This window comes from Anas platyrhynchos, chromosome 3 (genome assembly GCF_047663525.1).
Source record: "Anas platyrhynchos isolate ZD024472 breed Pekin duck chromosome 3, IASCAAS_PekinDuck_T2T, whole genome shotgun sequence".
NCBI lineage: Eukaryota > Metazoa > Chordata > Aves > Anseriformes > Anatidae > Anas > Anas platyrhynchos.
Window position 1 is genome coordinate 21,733,957 of NC_092589.1, and position 21,368 is coordinate 21,755,324.

At 34.6% G+C, this 21,368-nt stretch overlaps 1 protein-coding gene across 1 annotated transcript in view; it reads right to left on the reverse strand.

The window, feature by feature from the left end:
* USH2A (usherin) overlaps positions 1-21,368 on the reverse strand; it is a 410,836-nt gene that overhangs the window by 197,042 nt on the left and 192,426 nt on the right. Inside the window, exons 31-32 of the mRNA XM_072035514.1 lie at positions 16,496-16,609; positions 13,735-13,896 (exon numbers count right to left, since the gene is read on the reverse strand). Of these exons, the coding sequence (XP_071891615.1) occupies positions 13,735-13,896; positions 16,496-16,609 (276 nt within the window). The remainder of the gene's footprint in view (positions 1-13,734; positions 13,897-16,495; positions 16,610-21,368) is intronic.

Here is a 21,368-nt window from a genome sequence, read left to right on the forward strand (position 1 = left end):
AATGTGAGGAACAGAGACCCTGCAAGATTTCTATATTTCTCCTATCCAAAACTATTTAGAACTCTGCAGCTCTCTATTTTATGATTATTATTATATATATATATTTATGTTTATTTGACTAAACAAACAAAAACATGGAGAGGAGGAAGGAAATTAATTTCCAAAAGAAATATTTTCTTTGACTAAATCTACTAGTAGATTTTGACTTAATGAAATTGAATATGCACACTAAATCTTAAAATACCATTTAAACTCCAAATTATTATTTAATTAACAAAATATTCAACCCCCAAAAAAATTCATCAAGAAACTTACGACAGGACACTCAGACCAGATACTGGAATCTAATCAAGAAATATGACAATGCCTGCTCAAAGTGGTATCAGCCAGAGATTACAATTGTAAATTTATAATCTTTATTTAGTTATGATGCATTTCAAACCTTCATTAGGGGTAACTTGTTCCACTGTTTTGCACAGTTCCAATGCAAGATGATTAGAGAACAACTCTCACCATCAAGGCAAGGCATCATGAGATTTAAGAGTTTTGGCAGAAGAGATACTATTGCCTTTCCATGACCAGAGCAGTTCTGTATATCTGAATTATGGTCAAAGAATAAAAGATTTTCCTAAAATATTACTGTAGTGCTTGAATAGGAATAGTGGGAGGACTCAGCTTCTGAGCATTACTCCTAGACAAGACATTTAGCAGCAAGTTTAATCTGTTTCAAGACCACAAAAGCTGAGCTAGTTTTCAGTCAGCTGCAGAATTATCAGCATTGTAAAATACACTGTACTCCTACCTGTTCTCCTCTGTCCTTACCAGAGCAATCAGCCCCAGCTGTTGAGTCATTGATATGGTCAACATGTAGTTGGTGTAAATTATCGAGACCTCTTTTTGCTATTTTTTTTTGTTTTTAATTCATTTGCTTTATATATTTTTTCGACACACACACATAGTAAAGGAGGAAAAAAAATCTATGAAAAGCGCAAAGCCCAAAGTTTTTTTCAACTTGACATGTTGCACTACCCAGTCATGTCATGTAGTGTCAGTAATGTCATCAGATAACATAACTGCCACAATCTGATGTGATGCATTAAACTGGGATTACCAGAATAAATCATGTTTGTGGGTACACAGATCACAGGTGGTACAGTCAGCAGCTCTGTATTATGGCATATCTATAGGATGTGCAGATTAGGATATAACATTCAGAGGCTTGTTCTCGTTTGTGAAGTGCTTTGCAACCATAACTCAATAGTAAGGAGCCACCAAACAGTTATAATAGCATAAACCATCATCAGGGAAAAATACAAATCGATCAGTGCCAGTGATATAAAAGAAAGAGCATGCATCTGTCCCCAGTCTCATAAATTCAGTGGTTGTTACAGGCTTTTTCTGTATCCCACATGTAGTTTATTAATAACAATAACTATCATAAATAATAATAACTCAGAGTAGTTTATTTCAAGATGAATGTGCTTATTATCTGTTGGTCCTCTCCCTTATTTCTTACATCCTGTCTATATTCCTCCTGTAAATGGTGGGGAAGACTCGGTTTAATTTATTGTTTTAAGTTTATGTCCTTTAATTGGCAACAGAGTGCTATGCCAAGAAAGTTGTCTACATAGGCTCCCTGGAATATTTGCATATCTTAACTCGCATGTTAAGCTTGTACAAAGGAGGCATAGAATTTACATTCTACTGCGTGTTATAAATAAGTAATAAGAACAGATTAGAATTATGCTTTTACGCCTACTAGTGAGAGAGAGATGCATAATTCACAAGTGGTGTGAATTAAGAGACTTTTGAATTTCACCCCAATCCTCTCCCGCTCCAATCTTGTGCATATAGTACATGGTATACTTTTCAGTCCCACTGCTCCACAAAGGTGTGTGTGTGTGTTTTCCCTCCTTAGCCTTAGATTTTGTAAGTACCGTACCTTTTTTTTTTTTTTTTTCTTCTTCGTGCAAAAAAAACAAAAGACACTATATCTTAGAATTCATGGTTGGGAATCTTTTGCTTTGTTACAGTATTAGTGTCATCTTTCCCAGTTTGCTTACTATACTCAGAGACATGACTGTAAGAGGCAGATGTTAACTCTCAGTGCTTTCAGAAGGTGCCAGAATAAACTGAGTTTTTCAACTTCAAAGAGAACACAGAACTTGCAAATGGACCATTGTTACACTTTGTAGTCAGCACAACATATTGCACCTCTAGTTGGGTCTCCTTAAGGAGAGTATTTCAAGGTAATCTCTAAGCCCATTCATGTCTCCACCTTCTCTGCCAAAGTCTGCAAACTAAAGCCTATTGTGACCATAATTTACATGCCATCACATGTGGGCCATGGATTTTGCAGAACCTGCTGCTTCCACCACAGTGATTCTACCTCCAAAAGCATTCTGTTACCTGGTGATAAGGTATAGGAACAATGAATGATCTGAGTCTAGTTACTTGAATCTAGTTGATTGAACCTGGTTACTTCAATGTATTTTAGTTCTCTGGATGAAGCACTACTATTCTGATTAAGGTACCTCCCACAGAGGCATCAGAGGCATCGCTAGGGACAGACCCTATAGTAAAAGAAGTCTTCTTATAATGTCTCCAAACCATTTCAAACTGAAGCTGCTTTTTTTGTGTGTGTTTTGTTTTGTTTTTTTCTCCTCTATTATGTGTGCAAATATTTTTAATTATGCTCTAGCTTTATCTGCCATCTGTTTATTCTGCCTTCATCTCCACCATATCTGTTTTCATAGTTAAGCTGTCTCTCTCTTTTTTTGGTAACCTTCATTCTAATTTATTTATCTTTTGATTTGTTCAGCATACCTCACTTTATTCTTAGTTTTCCTTAACAAACATTCTATGTACTTTGCCTGTAAACTTAAGAGAAAGACTTCAGTTATACATGTATTTTAATTCCCAGTACAATCTAACATTTTCACAATTAATTTGCAACAATGGTATTAAGCCCCAATAGCTATTACCTCAAAACTCAACACATGTTAGTTGAAACAAAGAAAAAATACTTTTACCCTAACTTTTTAGAAAAGCAACAGGCACCACAATTATTTAGGTATGTAGGAGATCATTCTTAACTTTGAGTGAATGAAAAGGCTAGAACTCCAGCTCATGAAAACACAAGGACATTCTTGTCAATTACATTAAATTATTATTCCTTGATCAGAAAAAAAAAAAAAAAAAAAAAAAAAAAAAAGTGTAACAATATTAAAGTAATCATAAGTAAGCTCCAAAGTTGAAATCAGTATGAAATTTGACTTTCAGAAGAAAGCTAACCCATTTTGTACCAACATGAGTTACTTTCAACAACTGATAATTTCTTTCATTTATAAAATTTCTCTTGGAACAGACTGGAGAAAAGCTTTCACCACTTATGTATCAATTGTATGAACACACCCAGTCTAGCCAATGATCCTGGACAGATGAGCAAGACCATCATGAGGACCCAGAAGACAGGTTATCTAGTTACATCTGAATAACCATTTCCACTGCATAATTCTAACAAAGGGGATGCAAAACTATTCACCCACTATTTTATCAAGAAAGCATTCGAATGTTGTCAGAGCTTCCACAAACATACACATAAACTTCCAAATGAGGAATATTCATTTTTATTCTATACGTATTTTGTAATACAGAAATAAATAGCAATTAATTCAAAATACTGCACAGATGTCTTGATTTCAAGATCTTGTTTGTCTGGTCTGAACACAAAACCTAAGTTTAAACATGCTGTGTTTTAGCTGCCCCTACTGAATCAGTCTATTCAGCACTGATTAGAGCTCTGATTTACACTGGCTAGAAAAAAAAATAATAAAAATATTAAAAGTCTTCCCCAATATATTTGTGTAAAAATGCATATATGTATGCATCTCTATAGATGGAAACCACAAACGCTCACAAAAAGAGCATTTATTGATCAATACAGAACATTATTGATTAAATTGATGAAATCACAAATTAAAATTATAAATTGCTAATAATAAACTTCCAGATACCAGAAGCTGGCAGTATAAAAATCACTTATTCTTTTACATGTGCAGACCATGAGCAGTGCCTCCCTTTACCAAAATGACTGAACAGCACCGTTCTGAAATTAGAAATCCAGATGCTTATTTACATGTAGCCATAAACATAACCAGATGCACCAAAAAAAAAATAATAAATCAAAATATGCATACTGCAAATGTATCTTACAATAAAGGAACATGATGTATCCAACAGTAGCCATTACTAGAACAGTAACAATGTTTCTCATCCACACTTGCATTCATGTTAATTCCATGAGGATAAGCATTATTTAAAGTACACTAATCTGATATTCTTCTTATATTTTTGCTATGCACTAGTTACTCTCCTGGTAACACATCACTGTGATTTCTACTCTATTTATAGAATGAAAAACAGGAAAATGTAGAGGGGAGAAAAAAAAAAAAAAAAGAGAGAGAGAGAGAGAGAGAATCCCCACCAGTTTTCAAACTAAAATTTATGTAAAAAGCTTCAGTTAGAAATAGACTGTCATAAAAATACAGTATTTCACAGAAGACTAGTGTAAAGCATGATGGAGTTCAATACTGACTAAAAGGTTATTAGGTTTTATGTAAACAAGGTGATCAGTGTAGAAACCTTGGTTAGATATCTGGCAGCAATTCAAGAAGGATCCTAGAATGCCTTTCATGACATGGTTTATGCTTTGCATACCTAGCTTAGGAGGATAGGTAAACAGATTTTGAAAATAAAAGAATCTTTCAATCATTCCAACCATCAAATATTTTTAAAATCAATCTTGAATCAATACTCAAAATACACAAAGATCTTGACCTACAGTAACAGAAAAAGACATCAATTGGTGAAACATTTTATTAATGTCAGTTGAGGGAAGTCGCTTTCAAATTAATTGAAATAGCAAGGCAAAAACATATGCAAATATCAAAGATTCACCTTTCATAAAACTGTCTCATTATAGCTTTTTTTTTTTTTTCAATTACTAACTTGCTAAAAATGTTTTATAATGACTCAACACATGATCATTCAGTTAGTATAACTAAGGAAAAGAGGAACCCCCTGGCTGGGGACCTTCAGGAAGTGTTACTGTGATGTTACGTGACTATAATTTGTCACCACTTATTAATATCCTATTAGTGATAGTGGAAGGTGCAAATTAAAGAGAAATACATGTACTGCTTAGATGGAACAATTATCACAGCTGATAAACATGTAATAGCAGCATAGAGGAAAGTGTCTGTCTTAAATGAAATAGTGCTTGGTAGTTCAGGAGACCAAATGCTCCTAAATGAGCAAGGAGAAATATGAGCAGATTTTCTGTGGCATAAGGAAAATGCTAGAGAGTAGCTTCACTATGCAGCTTGTAATATCAAAAAGGCCACCCCACTCCTTACAAGACTATTAAGTTAGAGATAAGTGAGATAGATCCCTATGAATGGATACCAAGAGATAGCAGCATGTTTGGCCTTAGTCCATCTCTGCAAGACGCATCACACCTTTATTTACATGAGGCCAGCACTGCCTGAAACATAAACCATTTACTGAGGGTGCAAAAATGATCTTGGAAAAAAAATCTCTTGGGAAAATAGAGATGCTTTTCCTTACCTATAAACATTATTTGTAAGTTTAACAGAAAACCTTGCAGGTTCTGATGCTCTTCTAAGGTACTTATGTTAATAAAGGTGTGATTGAATGAAATCTTCACTTAAACTATATGCCCATGGATCTATTTAATTAGCAAAATTGAAAACAGAAGACAAGCTACCACTTTCCTTTAACTAGCTTCAGACAAACTATAACTGCCACACATGCTGAAGAAAATAAGTTCCCACAAAAAGTGTTTCAGGCTATGAGCACAACCTGACCAAGAAAGCATATTCCAATTCTTAGAAATCTAAGAAGACCCCTCTCACTATTTAAGAGGAAACAAGGGTCACTGTGTGACTACTGCTTACAAAGAGGTCATGTCACATAATAGGACCCCACATGAAATTCTTACTGATGAAAGAATGCAGAGAAACAGATGGCACCTTTCAGAAATACCAGAGGAAATCAAGGTATAAATGACATTAGACCAGTTTGCCCAAGAAAGGGTCACACAGGCAAATGTGGCAAAATAAGAATTGGCTGTTGACTGCAGGGATGAAGTCTTGAGAAGACCTGAAAATCCACATGACAGTGCAGAACAGCAGAATACCTCCAAGATGATATGTGGATGGCAAGCTCTTCCATTTGGTATAATAAAAATGAATAAATAAATAACTAAATAGGTCATACTTTACAAACAAACGCTTGATTTAAATCTGTCCTCAGTATGCACGGTCTTTTGAAGAGACCCTTAGCTCTGCTAATTGACATCTACTTCTGACACCTAATTCTAAAGACGTTCTGAATAATTCTGAACAATCTGGGATTTTAACATTTTAAATTTGGTTATTTGGTTTTAATTCTTGCAAGGGAACTTAGACAAGCCTTGAAATTAATGCTTTTCTTCTCTTTGTTTAAAAAACAGAGCCCATAGCCAAGACTACTAGAACTGAAAGGAGTAAGGAAAAAAAATAAATAAATAAATAAATAAATAAAAAAGAATTCTCCCTGTTCTACAGCTATCAGCTTTGGAGAAGGTATTTGCTCCATTTTGCATTGGTATCTGCAGAAGATTGGGATGTACCACTCTTTCATTTTATAATTTGTCTTGCATTTTAATTTTTAGAAAGTAGTACTCAAGCAACCTGAGAGCTCCACAATTCCAGCAGGGTTAGCGTGAGTTCTCTCCTGGCTTGCTGTGTTACCCAAATCTGATCAAAGGACAAGGACTCCAGAAGCTTGTCCAGCTGTGGTTTTATAATGACACCATTAGGTTTTGCTCTATAATCAAGGTCCCTAAAAGTCTGTGTAGCTTCAGGCTTAATATCTGCGACAAGGTTAACTGAAATCTGCAGCAAGGATAACTACTTTAGCAGATTGTATCAGCAGGAAATATTTAAACACTATTTAAAAGGATTTTAAATAAGCAGATTTTATTTAACACTGCACTAATGCACTGCAATAGAAAATGATACAACAGAGCTGCTACAAATAAACATAATGCTTTTACCCTTACCCTACCGCCCCCCTTCTAAATTCCCCAGATCTGTATTATTAAGTCCAATGAGTGCAGCAGATCTTTCCATCTGAAGCTGAAATACAGGGATGCCAGACTTTAGACAGCCCATTTGCCCTTTGGTTTTGTGCCTGCTGAATCTGCATTCTAGGTCTGCAGAATTAATTACGATAGTACCGGTCACTGGCAATGTCAGTGTTGCCAATTCAGGTGTATCAAATGTGCTTTTCTTATACACCTACAACTTTTAGAGGAAGGCAGCTTCTTCTATAAGACTGGTGCGCTCTGTCCTCTAGTGCTAGGTGCACCAATATATGTTTACTTAAATGCATAACTGGGCCAGAATAAAACCTGCAGATGTAGGTGTTCTTTGTATGTCATCCTGTTCCTATATGCCTTAACACCTGGATATCATACTAAGTCAGATATAAGTGATGGGCCTGGAACTGTAGCAAGAACATGCAAATAAAAGGCACTGTGTCATAGCTTGTTGGGTCACATGCTAGACACTTCAGATAACCAATTCAAACTGTTAAAAATCAAAGACTTTTCATTGCTTACAATAGAGTTAAATAAGTCTCTGCTTCACAGATAACTGAGGAATTCTGAAATTCAGAGTTAGAATATTCATAAATCTGTCATCAATGTTGTATTGGATAGCAAACCACTCTTTCCAAAACATTCTAGTGAATGAACAGACATGGTTCACTTGGTATATATATGTATTACACTGCAACCTAGAAGATGGGAAATAAACTCATGCTCGAGGACTACAGAATTTTATTTTTTATTTTTTGTCCTTCAAGGCAAAAACTGTCTCTTTCATATTTGAGTAGGACCTAAACCAAAGGAACGCAAATCCTTAGGGTTGGAAATTAGTGGTATCAAAGACTGCTGTACCTCTGAACAATTTGAATAGTAACCATGAGAATGACATCTTAACCTAACATAAGAAGTGTTTTCTTCTCAGTGAAACAGATTCTTGCAATTATCCTCTGCACATAATTCCAAGAATTTTCTCTTATTCAAATTGCTTTACTTTACAGTTAGAACAACATTGATATTATGATGGATTTTGCTTTTATTATAATGACCTTTCATTTAAAATGTGCAATAGCCACAGGGATAAAAAGTAAAAAAAAAAAAAAAAAAAAAAAAAAAAAAAACACTATTTTTTCAATAAAATTTATTAAGTGTGCATGGCTACAGTGTATTACTATAATTACTACAGGTTTATAGTAACATGAAAAAATACAGGTACTAATTTTGGGTTCTCTCATTTTTTAAGTTCAGATACATTAAGCGTGTTTTCACAGTTGTCAAACATCTGCTTCTTCCTCAGAGAAAAACAAAGCTTCCATTTTATCCTGGTTTTCTAGGATCAGTCTCTCCACATTCAGGTCAAATAACACTTTGAATAAGCTAAAGTTTAGTTTGTGTTCTTAGACTAAAGTGTGAAGACTTTTCCAAGGTTCACTTTAATATTTTACCCATAAACTTACAGCTTGTCACAGTAATCAGATTTATTTATTTATTTATTTATTTTTAACTCTTGGGGATGTAATTTAGGGTAACTCTATACAGCTTTAAGTCAGCTGAGGATCTGCCCTTGTAGATTATAGGATCTCATTCCTGAAACACTGGAAATTCTCTTCTAAGGTTGGCAGAGAATAATAAGTTTAAAGAGTCATGATGAGAACCATTAGAATCTGCTAGGAAAATTCTAGTACTGCAGAAATGTAGACATGCACATCCTCAATTCCAAGTTCTGTGCAAAGATAGATTTATATATATATACACACATAAAGTTATCTACAAAGTTGTTTTGCTTTGTAAACTGGTTAGATAATGCATACTTTTTCTTAGTCTGTCAAATGTGCAACATTTAAGAATTTTGACTCATATTTTTTCTAAAGTTTCTTAGCAATAATAATTTATATTGATAATATTAGCATATTAGCTATATACATATTAGATATGCCTAGCAATATCAAATTATCAATGTTATTTAGGTCACATCTGGTCACTACTGTCTCTGCTTATATTAAAGCTTTCTTCATGGTATTGGCACAACCAGCTTAGGCCACTGCTATCTTACTTTTCAGTATAAAACCCACCCTGATTTCTCTTTCATCTAAGCAGGTGGGAGATTTCTTAGACCAAGTTAAAGAAAAAAAAAAAAAAAAAAAAAAAGGAAAGAAAGAAAGAAAGAATAAATATCTTGCTTAAGTCTAAAAACACTAAAAAAGCATTACATTAAGAAAGCTCCACAATTCAAAGTAGAAACTTCAGTATTGTCTGTAAGTGTTTGGATGAGTAAAAAAAAAGTATATTTTCCCCTCCACAGGAAAAATACACTCAAGTTTTTTGTAAAATCAAAAGCTTTTCAAAGATCAGTGTCTATGTATTAAGAGAGTTTTGAAGGTAACTCTAAAAGTTATTCCTCACTGCTGCTAGCTTGTCTCCACAGAACAGGGAGGTACATAGATTTGGAGGGCAGACACTCGCTGATTTTCCTGGGCTGCAGCTGTTGTTCTTGGTTATACTTAGTCTGCACTCTCAGACACAAGAACTGAAAGCATGAAACCAGGGAGCTAGATTCATTAAGCCTATATTCCACTTGGAGATCTCTGGAGGCCACTACCAACAGGAAATTTTAGGCTTCACAGGGATTCAGGATGTGAAATAGCACCCAGATTACATGAGCAAGTACCACATGAGGCAAAAGCAGAAGAAAACAAACAGATCACAAAGGAGTTGTGGTACAAGGGCTAGCTAAATTTCAGTGCTTTATTACTCATAACAAGGAAACTGAATTTGTCGATATGGGGAAAATATTCAAAGGCATTAATGGTTGATGGATTCCTCGTGGATGCCCCTTTTCAACATGGTAAAATGGACATTTGCCATATGTGCTTTTAAAGGGCTTCCCTTTTAATTATAGCTCAACCCCGAGAGAAAACAAACACTTGGATTTCCATGAAAATCAATGAGTATTTCAAGCCCTCAACAACTGTCAACAGCAGAAACTAAGCTAACAATATATTTGTGATTATGGTGTTGAAAAAAATATATCCCTCCTCAAGTTATTGATTTACTAAAATGAGCGTAAACTGATTATACTTTCCATGGTCTGAATTGAGAGACAGTGAAGCACTAATTTTTAGACAGAACAGATGCCTTCCAAAAAAGAAAGGACTTAAAACAAAGCATTTCAATAAATACAGGACTTCAAAAAACACAGAGAATTTTTGACTTTCCGGTATAGACAAAAAATCAGGAACTCATCCGTATATTTATTAAATTAGGAATATCACTTTGTTGAATGAATAAGAAATGTGTCAGAGACAATGAATTTTGTCTCTCTCTCTTTAGGGTCATTAATGTATTATGTTGTGGCAGTAAGTCACCAGCACCACTAGCATAAATGCTGAAAGGCTAAAAATACCAAAAAGCACGAAGGAGACATGTATAACACTGGAATGTCAAAAGCCCCTATTTTCTACTATAAAGATTTAGCTCTTGCAGGAAGGAAAAAAAAAAAAAAAAAATAAGAAAAAAAAAAGTTATAGCTCTTTTACTTGTAGCTTGCAAATAAAATATTGGGCTCTATGGGCTATGGGCTCTATAAGGAAGACAAAGTTCAACTTAAAGACATATACACATCTAGGCAAGATCTTGAATTGACCTGATTCAGAGTGACTGGGATTTCTGGTGACCCAAATCCTGGCATGCTGGCTCACTTCTTCCCCCTCAGGCACTGAGAAACTAGCAGCTAAATAAAATGGATCCAAAGAAAATAGTCTGATCTCTTTGCCATGTCCAGAGCTGGGGATGAGAGTGGCTACTGCACAGGGCAATATGACTTCATTCACTAGCCTTCTTTTCAAGGGAAACACTACAAGTCTAGATGAAAATCTGGGAAGAAGTTGAAAAGAAAATGTGTCCTACTGAACACCAGCATACTTGGGGGGAAAGCTGGGATTTCAACTTGAAGAGACTTGCCCTTCTCGGAGAGTCTAGAACTGAAAGACAGGCTGTGTGATGGCCAGTGCAATTGCCTTCACGGGGTCCAATTCTGCCAGACTAGCTCTGTGGGCTTCCAGGACATTTCCTGCTGTAATTATGTTTCAGGGATTGAAACTGTTCCTTTCTTTTACACAGAGGATTGGGTGGAAATATGCAAGATTCTCTGTGAACTTTATGACTTATGTCTGCCTAAAAAGTTAACTGAAATAGAAGTTATAAATGCTCAATAGGACTAAAACCTTCAAAAATTACACTAGAAAAAAATATGTCATTTCCAGATACAAGCAACAAAAGCTCTTCTAGGTAGCTTATGAACCAGATGACTTTTCCATAGAATAGTTTAGCTGAATATAACCTGCAATAGTTGAAAAATCTCCATGTGATCATTCAGGACTTAGAGGTAAAATATCAGAAATCAGAAATGTAATTCATTCTCTTCAAAAATTTTGAAGGACATTTAAGAAAGTTATTTGAATGTAATTTCTTAATAAGCATTAATTTCAGCTATGGGCCAGAATACAATCTGACTAAAACATAAAACCAACCAAACACAATGTATTATGGTGAGCATTTCCCCAAATGTTTTACATTCTTTGCCAATTTATAACCAGCTGGGAGTTAACACACCAGCAAAACTACCTGTGATGAACATTCAATAATGATTTTAATAAGATTGGAAGTACAACTATTTCCACTTCAAAATTCTTAAGAATAGTGTTATGGGATGGCCATAAGAGATTAATGGATATCTTGACAAAAAAAAAAAAAAAAAAAGAAAGAAAAAAAAAGATAAATTGCACTACTGGAATACCAGAAAACTGGGTGTATGGGGGAGAAATTAATTGAACCTATACTTTTGATAAATATTTATTTTTTTTTCAGAAGAAAAATGTATACTAGTTTGAGCTGTCATTATGCTAACCTATATCCTATTTTTCATATTATTAGTAATACATAATGTGGTAGTTTATATTCAAAAATAAAACCAGAATGTATGTACCTCATGTATTTATCCAGAAATACACTAAGGTTACTATGGTTACGAAAAATCCATTACCTTTGAATACAGAATGAAAAAGTTTGACTTAAAGAGTGCACTATTTATTACAGTGATCATCAACAGCCTTCAGGATGTTCTCTAACTGGATTCATTTTTCAGTGTCAAAACTGACCCACCACACCAGTAGCTTATGGCCTGTGCAAGGCAAAGAAATTTGAACTATATGAATTTTTAAATATGTTTCATACTAACTCAAGATGAAGAAATAGCTTTGAATTTTAAGGCCTTACATTTAAAAAAGAGTAGGGCCTTGATATCCTTTTTCCCCCCAAGTTGTCCAATACAAAATGTTTTAATTTTACTTGTACTTTTTACCATATTCAACTTCTGACGGGTCCAGAATAGTACTTTGTTTTGCTATGATACTTCCAGTTAAGGTTGTGTGTGTTTGTGCAATATGAACAATTTCAGTCCAAACAAATAGCTTGGATATTTAATTAGCTATAACAATAATTATTTTAAAATAGAAAGTCAGATGATCACACTTCACTGTAATGCAAAATAATGGTCATATAGCTTCCATTTAATAGTTTAATAGTACTGATATAACTTGGTCGTTGACACACTCTATACCTGTTATTGGTAGACTACTTTGTTTAGGCTTTTAACAAGCAAGTTAAACATGGAAGGTTCAGGAAAGCAACATAATGGCTCTCTAACATCTAAGGGCAACAATGAGAAAAAAAATAATAAATCTGTACATTATTTCTTGTCTCTAATGGGTCAGAGATTACTTGTTTTGAGAGCTGGATGCTATAAAATGAAAAAGCTGTAAAACCACCAAAAACTTGACTCAGGTCCTGTGAAAGAGGATAACACAGAACAAGACTTAGATACTCCATGACAATATTAATTTTTGAGTCCCAGCAGAGAGGTCTATGAAGAATTCTCAAACAAATGGAACCCATCATGGTTTAAAGTGCATACAGGTAATATTAAATTTATTTTGCTTTTTTTTTTTTTTATCTGAAATGCTTTAATTTCAGAGGGTAATACTTTGCCTGAAATGCCTCTTAGTCACTTTTCACCAGAAATAACAGAGGTGGTGTTCACAAAGGACCTGCAGGGAGGATGAACGTTAGCATGAGAGGCTGTTAACAGGGTCAATATGGGAGCAGAAGAACTGCGTAATTTCAACCTAAATGGGAAAATGTCTTGACACCAAAGCATTAATGACATCACTACGATCATGCTAACAGAGATGTCAACCTCACAGTGTAGTCCAAACTGCTTACATTTTCTATCTATACTGACTTCTGGCTTCCTCCACAATCAACTGGGATAATAACAATAGACTTTCTAAATAGGGTAACTGAGGGATGGCACACAACTAGTTCACATTTCAGTTTTGTCTTATTGAAAGTGCAGTTCAGCACAGTCAATTCTAGGCAATATGTTATAAAAACCATGAGGAAGAGTAATACAGTCATGGATGCAAAATTTAGAAGGGGTCAGCTATACAATTGTTCACAGCAACTATGAGACACCCGTCTGATATGCTACCTAGCACAGAACTCACCTTTTACAACATATTGGGTCCCATTTCCAAAATAAATTGGTACTCCATTCATATATAAAATATATTGTGTAATAATACCATTTGGTGTTTTTGGAGGGCTCCAACTCATCAGCAAGAATGTGGGAAAGGATATTGCTGTGGCTGGTTGCACATCTTCAGGGGCTGGTGAAAATATATACCACATTTATATTAGATATATTATATTATATATCATATCACCATATTGTATCATACATTATATCTTATGGGAAGTGAGAAAAAGTGTGAAAGAGAGGGAATGAGGGAAGGGAGTCTTAGCCATGCTCCTAAGACTTCACAAAGATAATTCAGAGAACAGATATAAAATTACTACAGGTCTGCTGTATAACAGTATTTTTAGCTTTCCATAAATCATAAATTATTTTAGTGAACAAGAAAGATTTTCAGACTAGTTGAAATTTCTAGAGATTTTATGCTTTCAAGATATCACCATTTGAAAACTCTCCTATCACCTGTGAGGTACCCCTGGAAACACGAACTTTTAGAAAAGATAAACTCTTTATTTTTTATAAAAATAATTTTGGCTGTGTGTTTTTCCAGATAGATTAGTTTACACATGGGGAGGGGTACATCATTTTTTTACAGTCCTTTTTTTTTTTTTTTATACAAGTTAATTTCTCTTAATGTTTTTCATTTGTAACTACAGTGATTGTTTTTTCTAATCATAAATGCAGATGCTTTATTCTTATGCACTACACATTTCTTCAGACTTTTCATAATTCAATACACTTAGTAACACTTGTTTAGCAAGGATTTTATGTGTATAATATACTGTAAGTTGGCAATGGATAATAATTTAAAAGCTGAGTTCTCTTACCGTTTCTATGAGTTATATGCTAGAAGCACAAGCAATCCCACTGAATATCACAAGGGGAGCAGAACTCGGCCCTTAGTCTGGGAGGAATATCTTGTAATTTACAAGCTCTGTGCTAGCAATTTAAAACAATAACTAGCAGTGGCTGGCAATGTGAAAACAATATAAAGTAATGAATGTTTCAATAGGGAAACAGGGATAGCTGGAGGGTGTGATATGGTGTCTGTCTTCTGTATCATCAATTTATTGTTACTAAGAGCATGCAACAAGAGCATCCAAAAATAGAAACTCCACACATTGACTTTTTGTTCAATTCTTCTGAGGGATAAAACACATGTTCCCCATGGCTTTATTTGATCACCAGAAAAAAAAATAAAATCTATCCTTGCCTAAACCTTCCCAGTATGACAGCACATCTGAAAACAGTGAATGTTTTCTAAAACATAGAATTTCTGCTTTAGCAAGCACACTCACCAAGCTGAGGACAAGACGACATAAGCAGTTGTGGTTTTTGTTGTTGTTGTTGTTTTGTTTTTAATTACTATATTACAACAGAAAGAAATATAGAGCTCTAAATAAATGTTAACATCACAGGGCCATTAACTATTTGGCTGTCAGAGGCTATACATTCCCTTGGCTAATACCTTCAGATGAACTTGGTCAGGTTATTTAGAACTTCCAAGAGGTGGTACTGGGTTTGGTTTGAATGGTGCTGCTGGCAGTTTTTGACATGTTTACACCAAAACCATGTTCCAGAGAATACTCAGACAGGAATACTCAGGACTGTTCTCATCAGGCCAACACCTTCCACAAATCCTGCTCTAGTAGCAGTTCAACACTACCATTCATTTGATCATTATGGTTGTAATTCACACAACTTCATACTAAAATGTTATTTGGTTTATTCGTACATAGTTATTACCTAGTTTAAAAGAGAAACTACAGCAAAGAGCCTTGTTAAAAGTTCACCACTCTGAGAGTTACTAGTTAGGACTGTGGGAGGAAAGAAATTTTGAAACCTTCTCAACGTCATGGAAGATTAAACACTTCCTACAGATACAAGTCAAAGTCTTTTACTATTCTACCAGTGCAAATTTGGAGTAACTGCTTTTACCTGGATTAACACAACTTTAGGATGATGGAACCCAGAGAAGGATCTGACTTGGACTTTATGTTTAATTGAGAATGGAGTTAGGCATGTCACAGATCTTTTGGGAACATTTGCTCCCATAATTGATTTGCATTACTTATTAGGCTAGTCTCCAAAGCTAGAACTAAAATGTTTTGCCTTTCTTCCTGCTGTAATTCTCAATGCAATCTTAGAAAACATTAACTTATACTCACAATCTTTAAGTTTGATCCCAAAAACATATAAAAGAGTTAAGGAAAGAGAGAAAAATCTTAAAAGTGATTAATAAATAACTCAATTGGCATTTGGAGGTTTCATCACTCTGAAGTAATTGTTGCCTATTCCTGGTGTTTAGCAGTTAAAAGAAACCATGGAAATCAACCGTTTGATTCTCAATTTCATACTGTGCCATACAATCAATTCTTTTTAGTCAGACTGTCTCTAGATTTACTTCTGAGCCCTAGTAAAATGAGGAAGCTTTCATTAATCTTTCAGATGCTTCATATTAATGACAAGGCTCTTGCATGAACAATGTAACAGCAATTAAAAAGCCCATTAATCTGCATTACAGCTATTAAAGATGCATGTCATTAAAGGGTATGGAGTTTGATTCATTTTCGCACCCCCCCAAAAAATGGAGCAATTATGGTCTGGCAATGCACTTTGTCATCAAATTAGGTTGGGGTTTTCCAGCAAATGGCTTTGCAGCATTTAGCTCTTCTCCTGTTTTATTATTCATGACTGAAATGTGGAAGTCAAGACCTTTGAAATTACTTTACCTTCTTGTGGAGTGGAGATGTTCAATGCATGCAAGCTCTCAGTACAGCCAGCCAAAGTGCAAGCAGTTAGGGTTACAGCATAGTTTGTGAAAGGATGCAAGCCTGTCAATATGCCTGCAACAGAAGAAAGCAAGGTGTTATGCATGTATAGCGTACAGACTGATTACATACATGAAGAGAAGTAAAATAGTAAATCTTTCTGTTACAGGCATTCACTGTTAGAGGTAGAAGAGAAAAAAGATTTTAAGGTTTCATTCATATCATGCCACAATGTAAATTTTGCAAAATAAATTAAGAGAAAATTGTTTTATTTCATTCTTAATACTTAAGATGCAAATAAGTTTCTTTATTCTCACTATAACAAACACAACTTCAAGACTAAGCTGCACATTTTAATATGACAATGACAAAAAATTCAAGTGAAGCACCTGCTTCACCAAGTTTTTTCAGTTATTGACTTATTTTCTAACAATTTTCAGAAGAATTTTTTTCTCCCAGAACAATTTTTTTTAATGCTTCCTCTCCAATGTTGCCCCTAACTATTCATCTATAAACTCAAATCTCTTTTTTGTATGAAACCTCCCTCTTGTGTTTCTGTCCTTCTGTGGAAGAATATAGCCCACACATATGCTATATTACTACAGTAACATAATTCAGGTGACCAAATACTCAGAGATTTAAAGAAAATAGTTGTATAAGCCTGTGCTTTTTCAGGTCCTGCTTATGTTAGTGAAGAGAATTGCTGAATACCCACATATAGATCAGCAACTTGTGGATAAAACAAATCACTCCTTGCCATTTCATGAAGTTACACAATATTTTGGACTGAAATATACACAGGGATTGCATGGAGAAAAAAAAAAAAAAAGGTATGACAGTCATTTTTCAGAAACACCAGCAGTTTTCATTTCAAAGTAGGTCCTACAATAAAGTAATATTGAAATGAAAAGTAATTAAAAGAGCTACTTCATGACAAGCTTTATTTCAAACCCTGTTCTCACCTCAATTCTAACAGTTTTTGGCAAAATCAGTGGGGTATTTCAAAAGAAAAAAAAACAACAAAACAGATCATTTTTATGGCACAAACAAGGTTATTTAGGAACTGTCCCATACTGGGATTTTCAAAGCTGTATCGTTGCAAAGAAACATCTTTGGAAACAGCAGTACTTCAGAGAACCATAATTCTTGGCCAAACCTCTCATAGTAAGTGACTAAACTCCTTCAGCATCATGTGCACACTAACAGGTAGAAGAAATTAGTTCTTTTTGCTACTTTTCATTGAGTTATTTCATGCAATGCAACACAACTTCGGTTTTCAGCAGAAAGTCTTTGTTCCCATGTACACCCTCTATATCCAAAAAAAAAAAAAAAAAAAAAAAGTCTGGAGGTCTCCCACATGCAGGGAGTTTATGGTTGCAGCATAATTACATTATTTTCTGAGTGGAATAATCAAAGCAAGTCTATGATTATTTTTTTTTTTTAATTTTATTTTTTACACTGTGTTTATTAAAATGTGTGGTCACATTGAAAACTTGAGGTTAGCTTTCATTGAATAAATTGTGTTCGTCTATTTTCTTGTAATTCGAACAAAAACTTCAGCAACTATCATTGCAAATGAACTTTCCATTTGAGTTTTTGGAGGTCCAGTTCTTACATGCAAAAAGATAGCCAGTAGCAGCAAAACTCAGGTCAGAGTAGCTGTGCTAAACTAAAACTAGTTGATCAGAATCAACTCTCTCTAGTAATAGCTTTGATTTTGGAAATCCCTACTTAGCAGAGGAAAAACTGTACTGCCATTTTACTAACGAATGGAAATACAACAGGGAAGAAAAAGAATGTTGTGTCAGTCACTACCCAAGCAAACATGCCTGTAATCTTCCTGTAATATTTGGAAGAAGACAAGAATTTTTAAAAGCATTCAACAAGCATAACATAGAACATGATAATGTTTCAAAGCATCAGTATCCCACTAAAGCAGGAATACTGGAACCTACAGTATATTCTTTAGTGCAGAAACATCACTGGTTTAAAAAAAAAAAAAAGAAGTCTGTTTAAAACAATAGAAAACCCTTATTTTCAGATCACACAGGGTTAAACATGGGAAAGGATAAAAGGTACTTTTGGAATTACCTTCAGCAAACACACACATGCAGAACCAAATCCTCTAACTGTGACATTTTCAGGTTTTCAGTTAGGAGGAGCATGCTACTGTGTACATGCTCTCCCTCTGTTCACTCTGCTGTGCTTTAGGAAGCAGTTTAGTTTTATTTGTACATTTAGCACTTGTAGTATTTTTTTCTTATGAAGCAGAGAATTAATGCTCCTTGCATTTCCTGATGGAAGACATTCTTTGGGGTCACCAATGACTTCAGGCATTGAGAACCACACTAGCACATAGAAAGAGCATCCTGAAAGATGCCTGCAGCTGTAAAAAGGTTTGGATTGGGCTGTTTGGTTGTGGTTTTTACTTTTGACAAAGTAGAAAGGTTTTATATGAAGCATCTGCAATGCAACAGAGTGTACATTACTCAGGTAGGTTTGTGAAGGACAGTGAGAATTTGAAAAATAAAACAGATCAACCTTTTTGCAACAGGAGGTACCTGTTAAATATATATATATATTCAGCAAAGGCAGCAACTGAAAAAATATTTTATCTCATAATTAACATACTTCCTTCACATGCACACTTGTACTATTTTCTCTCAACAAAGAAACAGATGTGTGGCATAGGTAGGCACTAGAAAGTACACAGATTTTATTTACATACTTCAGCAAACTACTTTTTTCTCAGCTGCCAACCTATCTGTTTGGCCAGCATCCACTGTAATCTGTTCTCCTTCATTATGTTAATCTGTGGGCGGAAAGATTTCTGTCATCTTCAAATCGCTTGTACAGCAATGGTAAACACCTTGGCCTGTCTGTAATTGGACAGGTGTCTGCATTGGTGTCACCCGGCTTTTAATTCAATTAAAGAACTGGCGGCTCTGCTCTCATTACCCACTCATTTCCTCTGCACTTTGAGTCAGCCAGTGAAATTTACACTCGGTGCCTGACTATCTTAGAGCACAAAGTCAGCAGTCCCATAGCAAAGATCATCACTGATACAACGTGAATTAATTTATAGTACAGCAAAGTAATTTTTGCAATAAAAAACAGCCTATAATCCAATGAAGATAACTGACAGCTTTTAAAAAGTTTTCCAAACTCCTCAACTTGCTCACATGCAGACTGGCATCTCCTGTCTATACCCAATAACTGATGATCTGATAAAGAGTCCATCAGGCTTTCCAAAAGTAGATGCTAACAAAGCAAAATTTGGCCACAACTACATTTGCATACATTCTAGCAATGTTAACAGAAGAGAGGTAGATAAATTTTCACTTTGATCAGGAAATAGAATTAGAGGGACCATCAATATTTAAGAAGAGGGTCAGCCTCCCACATTTGGGATAAGAGTCCCATTCATTCCATCTGCCACTACAGAGCAGCTGAATCCATCCAGACTTAAAATTTACACCATAGACAATGTTCCAAGCCTTAAAGTCTACACAGGGAATCAGAGACAGTAAATCATTCTAACACACCACTCCTATCTGCCCACTCAAAGAACCTTTGGAAATAAATTAAAGTTCTAACACAGACATTTTGACACAGTGACCCCATGAAACTGAATAATGTCATTTGTTAAATATGAATGTAAAGTTAACAGTCTAAAAGAGTGATCTGGAATCACACCTAGAACATTAAGACCACTTTATATGCAAAACTAGTATTTAATTTTCTATACTTTTATTTAAATGATCTTTAATTATTTGCAATATTTAAAGTTGAGGTTTAGAGTTCTGTCAGATTAAAAATGCTAGGTTCTTTCTTGTGGATAAGGGATAAAAATATTGACATGGGCAGTAGAAGAGGGTAAACAATGAATTTATGGTAAAACAGACATTTTGACTAGTCATAATTAGTTGCATCTTTATAACCAATCCACGTATCATTATAATGCATACAGCATATAATAGTAAATATCAAGCTTCTTCCTTTCATTTCTCCATAAAACTGAGATTTCTTTTGTTCAGTACATCTAAAAGGGAAGTCTCATATATTTAGACAGTTCAGCCACAACATTCTGGCAGATTTTGAGTGGAAAAAAATAGTTTCTCATCAAGGAAAAAAATACTGCTAAGGTATAATGGCTAATATTCTGTTCTCAAACACTGAAAAATAGATTCAAAGGCCATTACTGTGTTTTAATAATTTCATCATATAGTTAAAAGATCATTATAAAAGCAGTTGCTTCACTGCCCTGATCCGTCATCCCGCTTTTCCAGAAAGTTACCAGCAGGTCTTCAGAGACAACACGTTTATGACAACTTGCAGAGTTTCTATTCCACATAACAAATTTTTAAAGATATATAAATTGAGGTGAGCTTTTTAAAACAAATTTAGTGAAGGAGCCTTCCCATAAAACAAAATTAACCTCTCCCCCCCAACTTACACAAAAATGTTATTGAGTATTCAGTTTTACAGTTGCAACACAAATACTAAAGTTGTCTTCTTTTCATCCAAATAATAATAATAATAAAATACATTCAGTTATGATGGTGAAAGAGGAACATTTTGAAGTTAGTTTGGTTTGTTTTTTACAGGTAAATATAGGTAATTTTAATTATAACCACTCACTACTTTCATATGAACCATGAAAAGTCAGTTCTGTTTCTGAATATTAAGATTCCCAAAGTCAACCACAGAGCTTACCCACACAAGTTCCATTTGTTTCACACGCTGAGTGCATTTTTTGCCAGAGGGATTCTTTGCCAGATTTTTTCATTGGTTCCTCTCTAACACTCTACTTCAGAAGTACACAATATGAAAT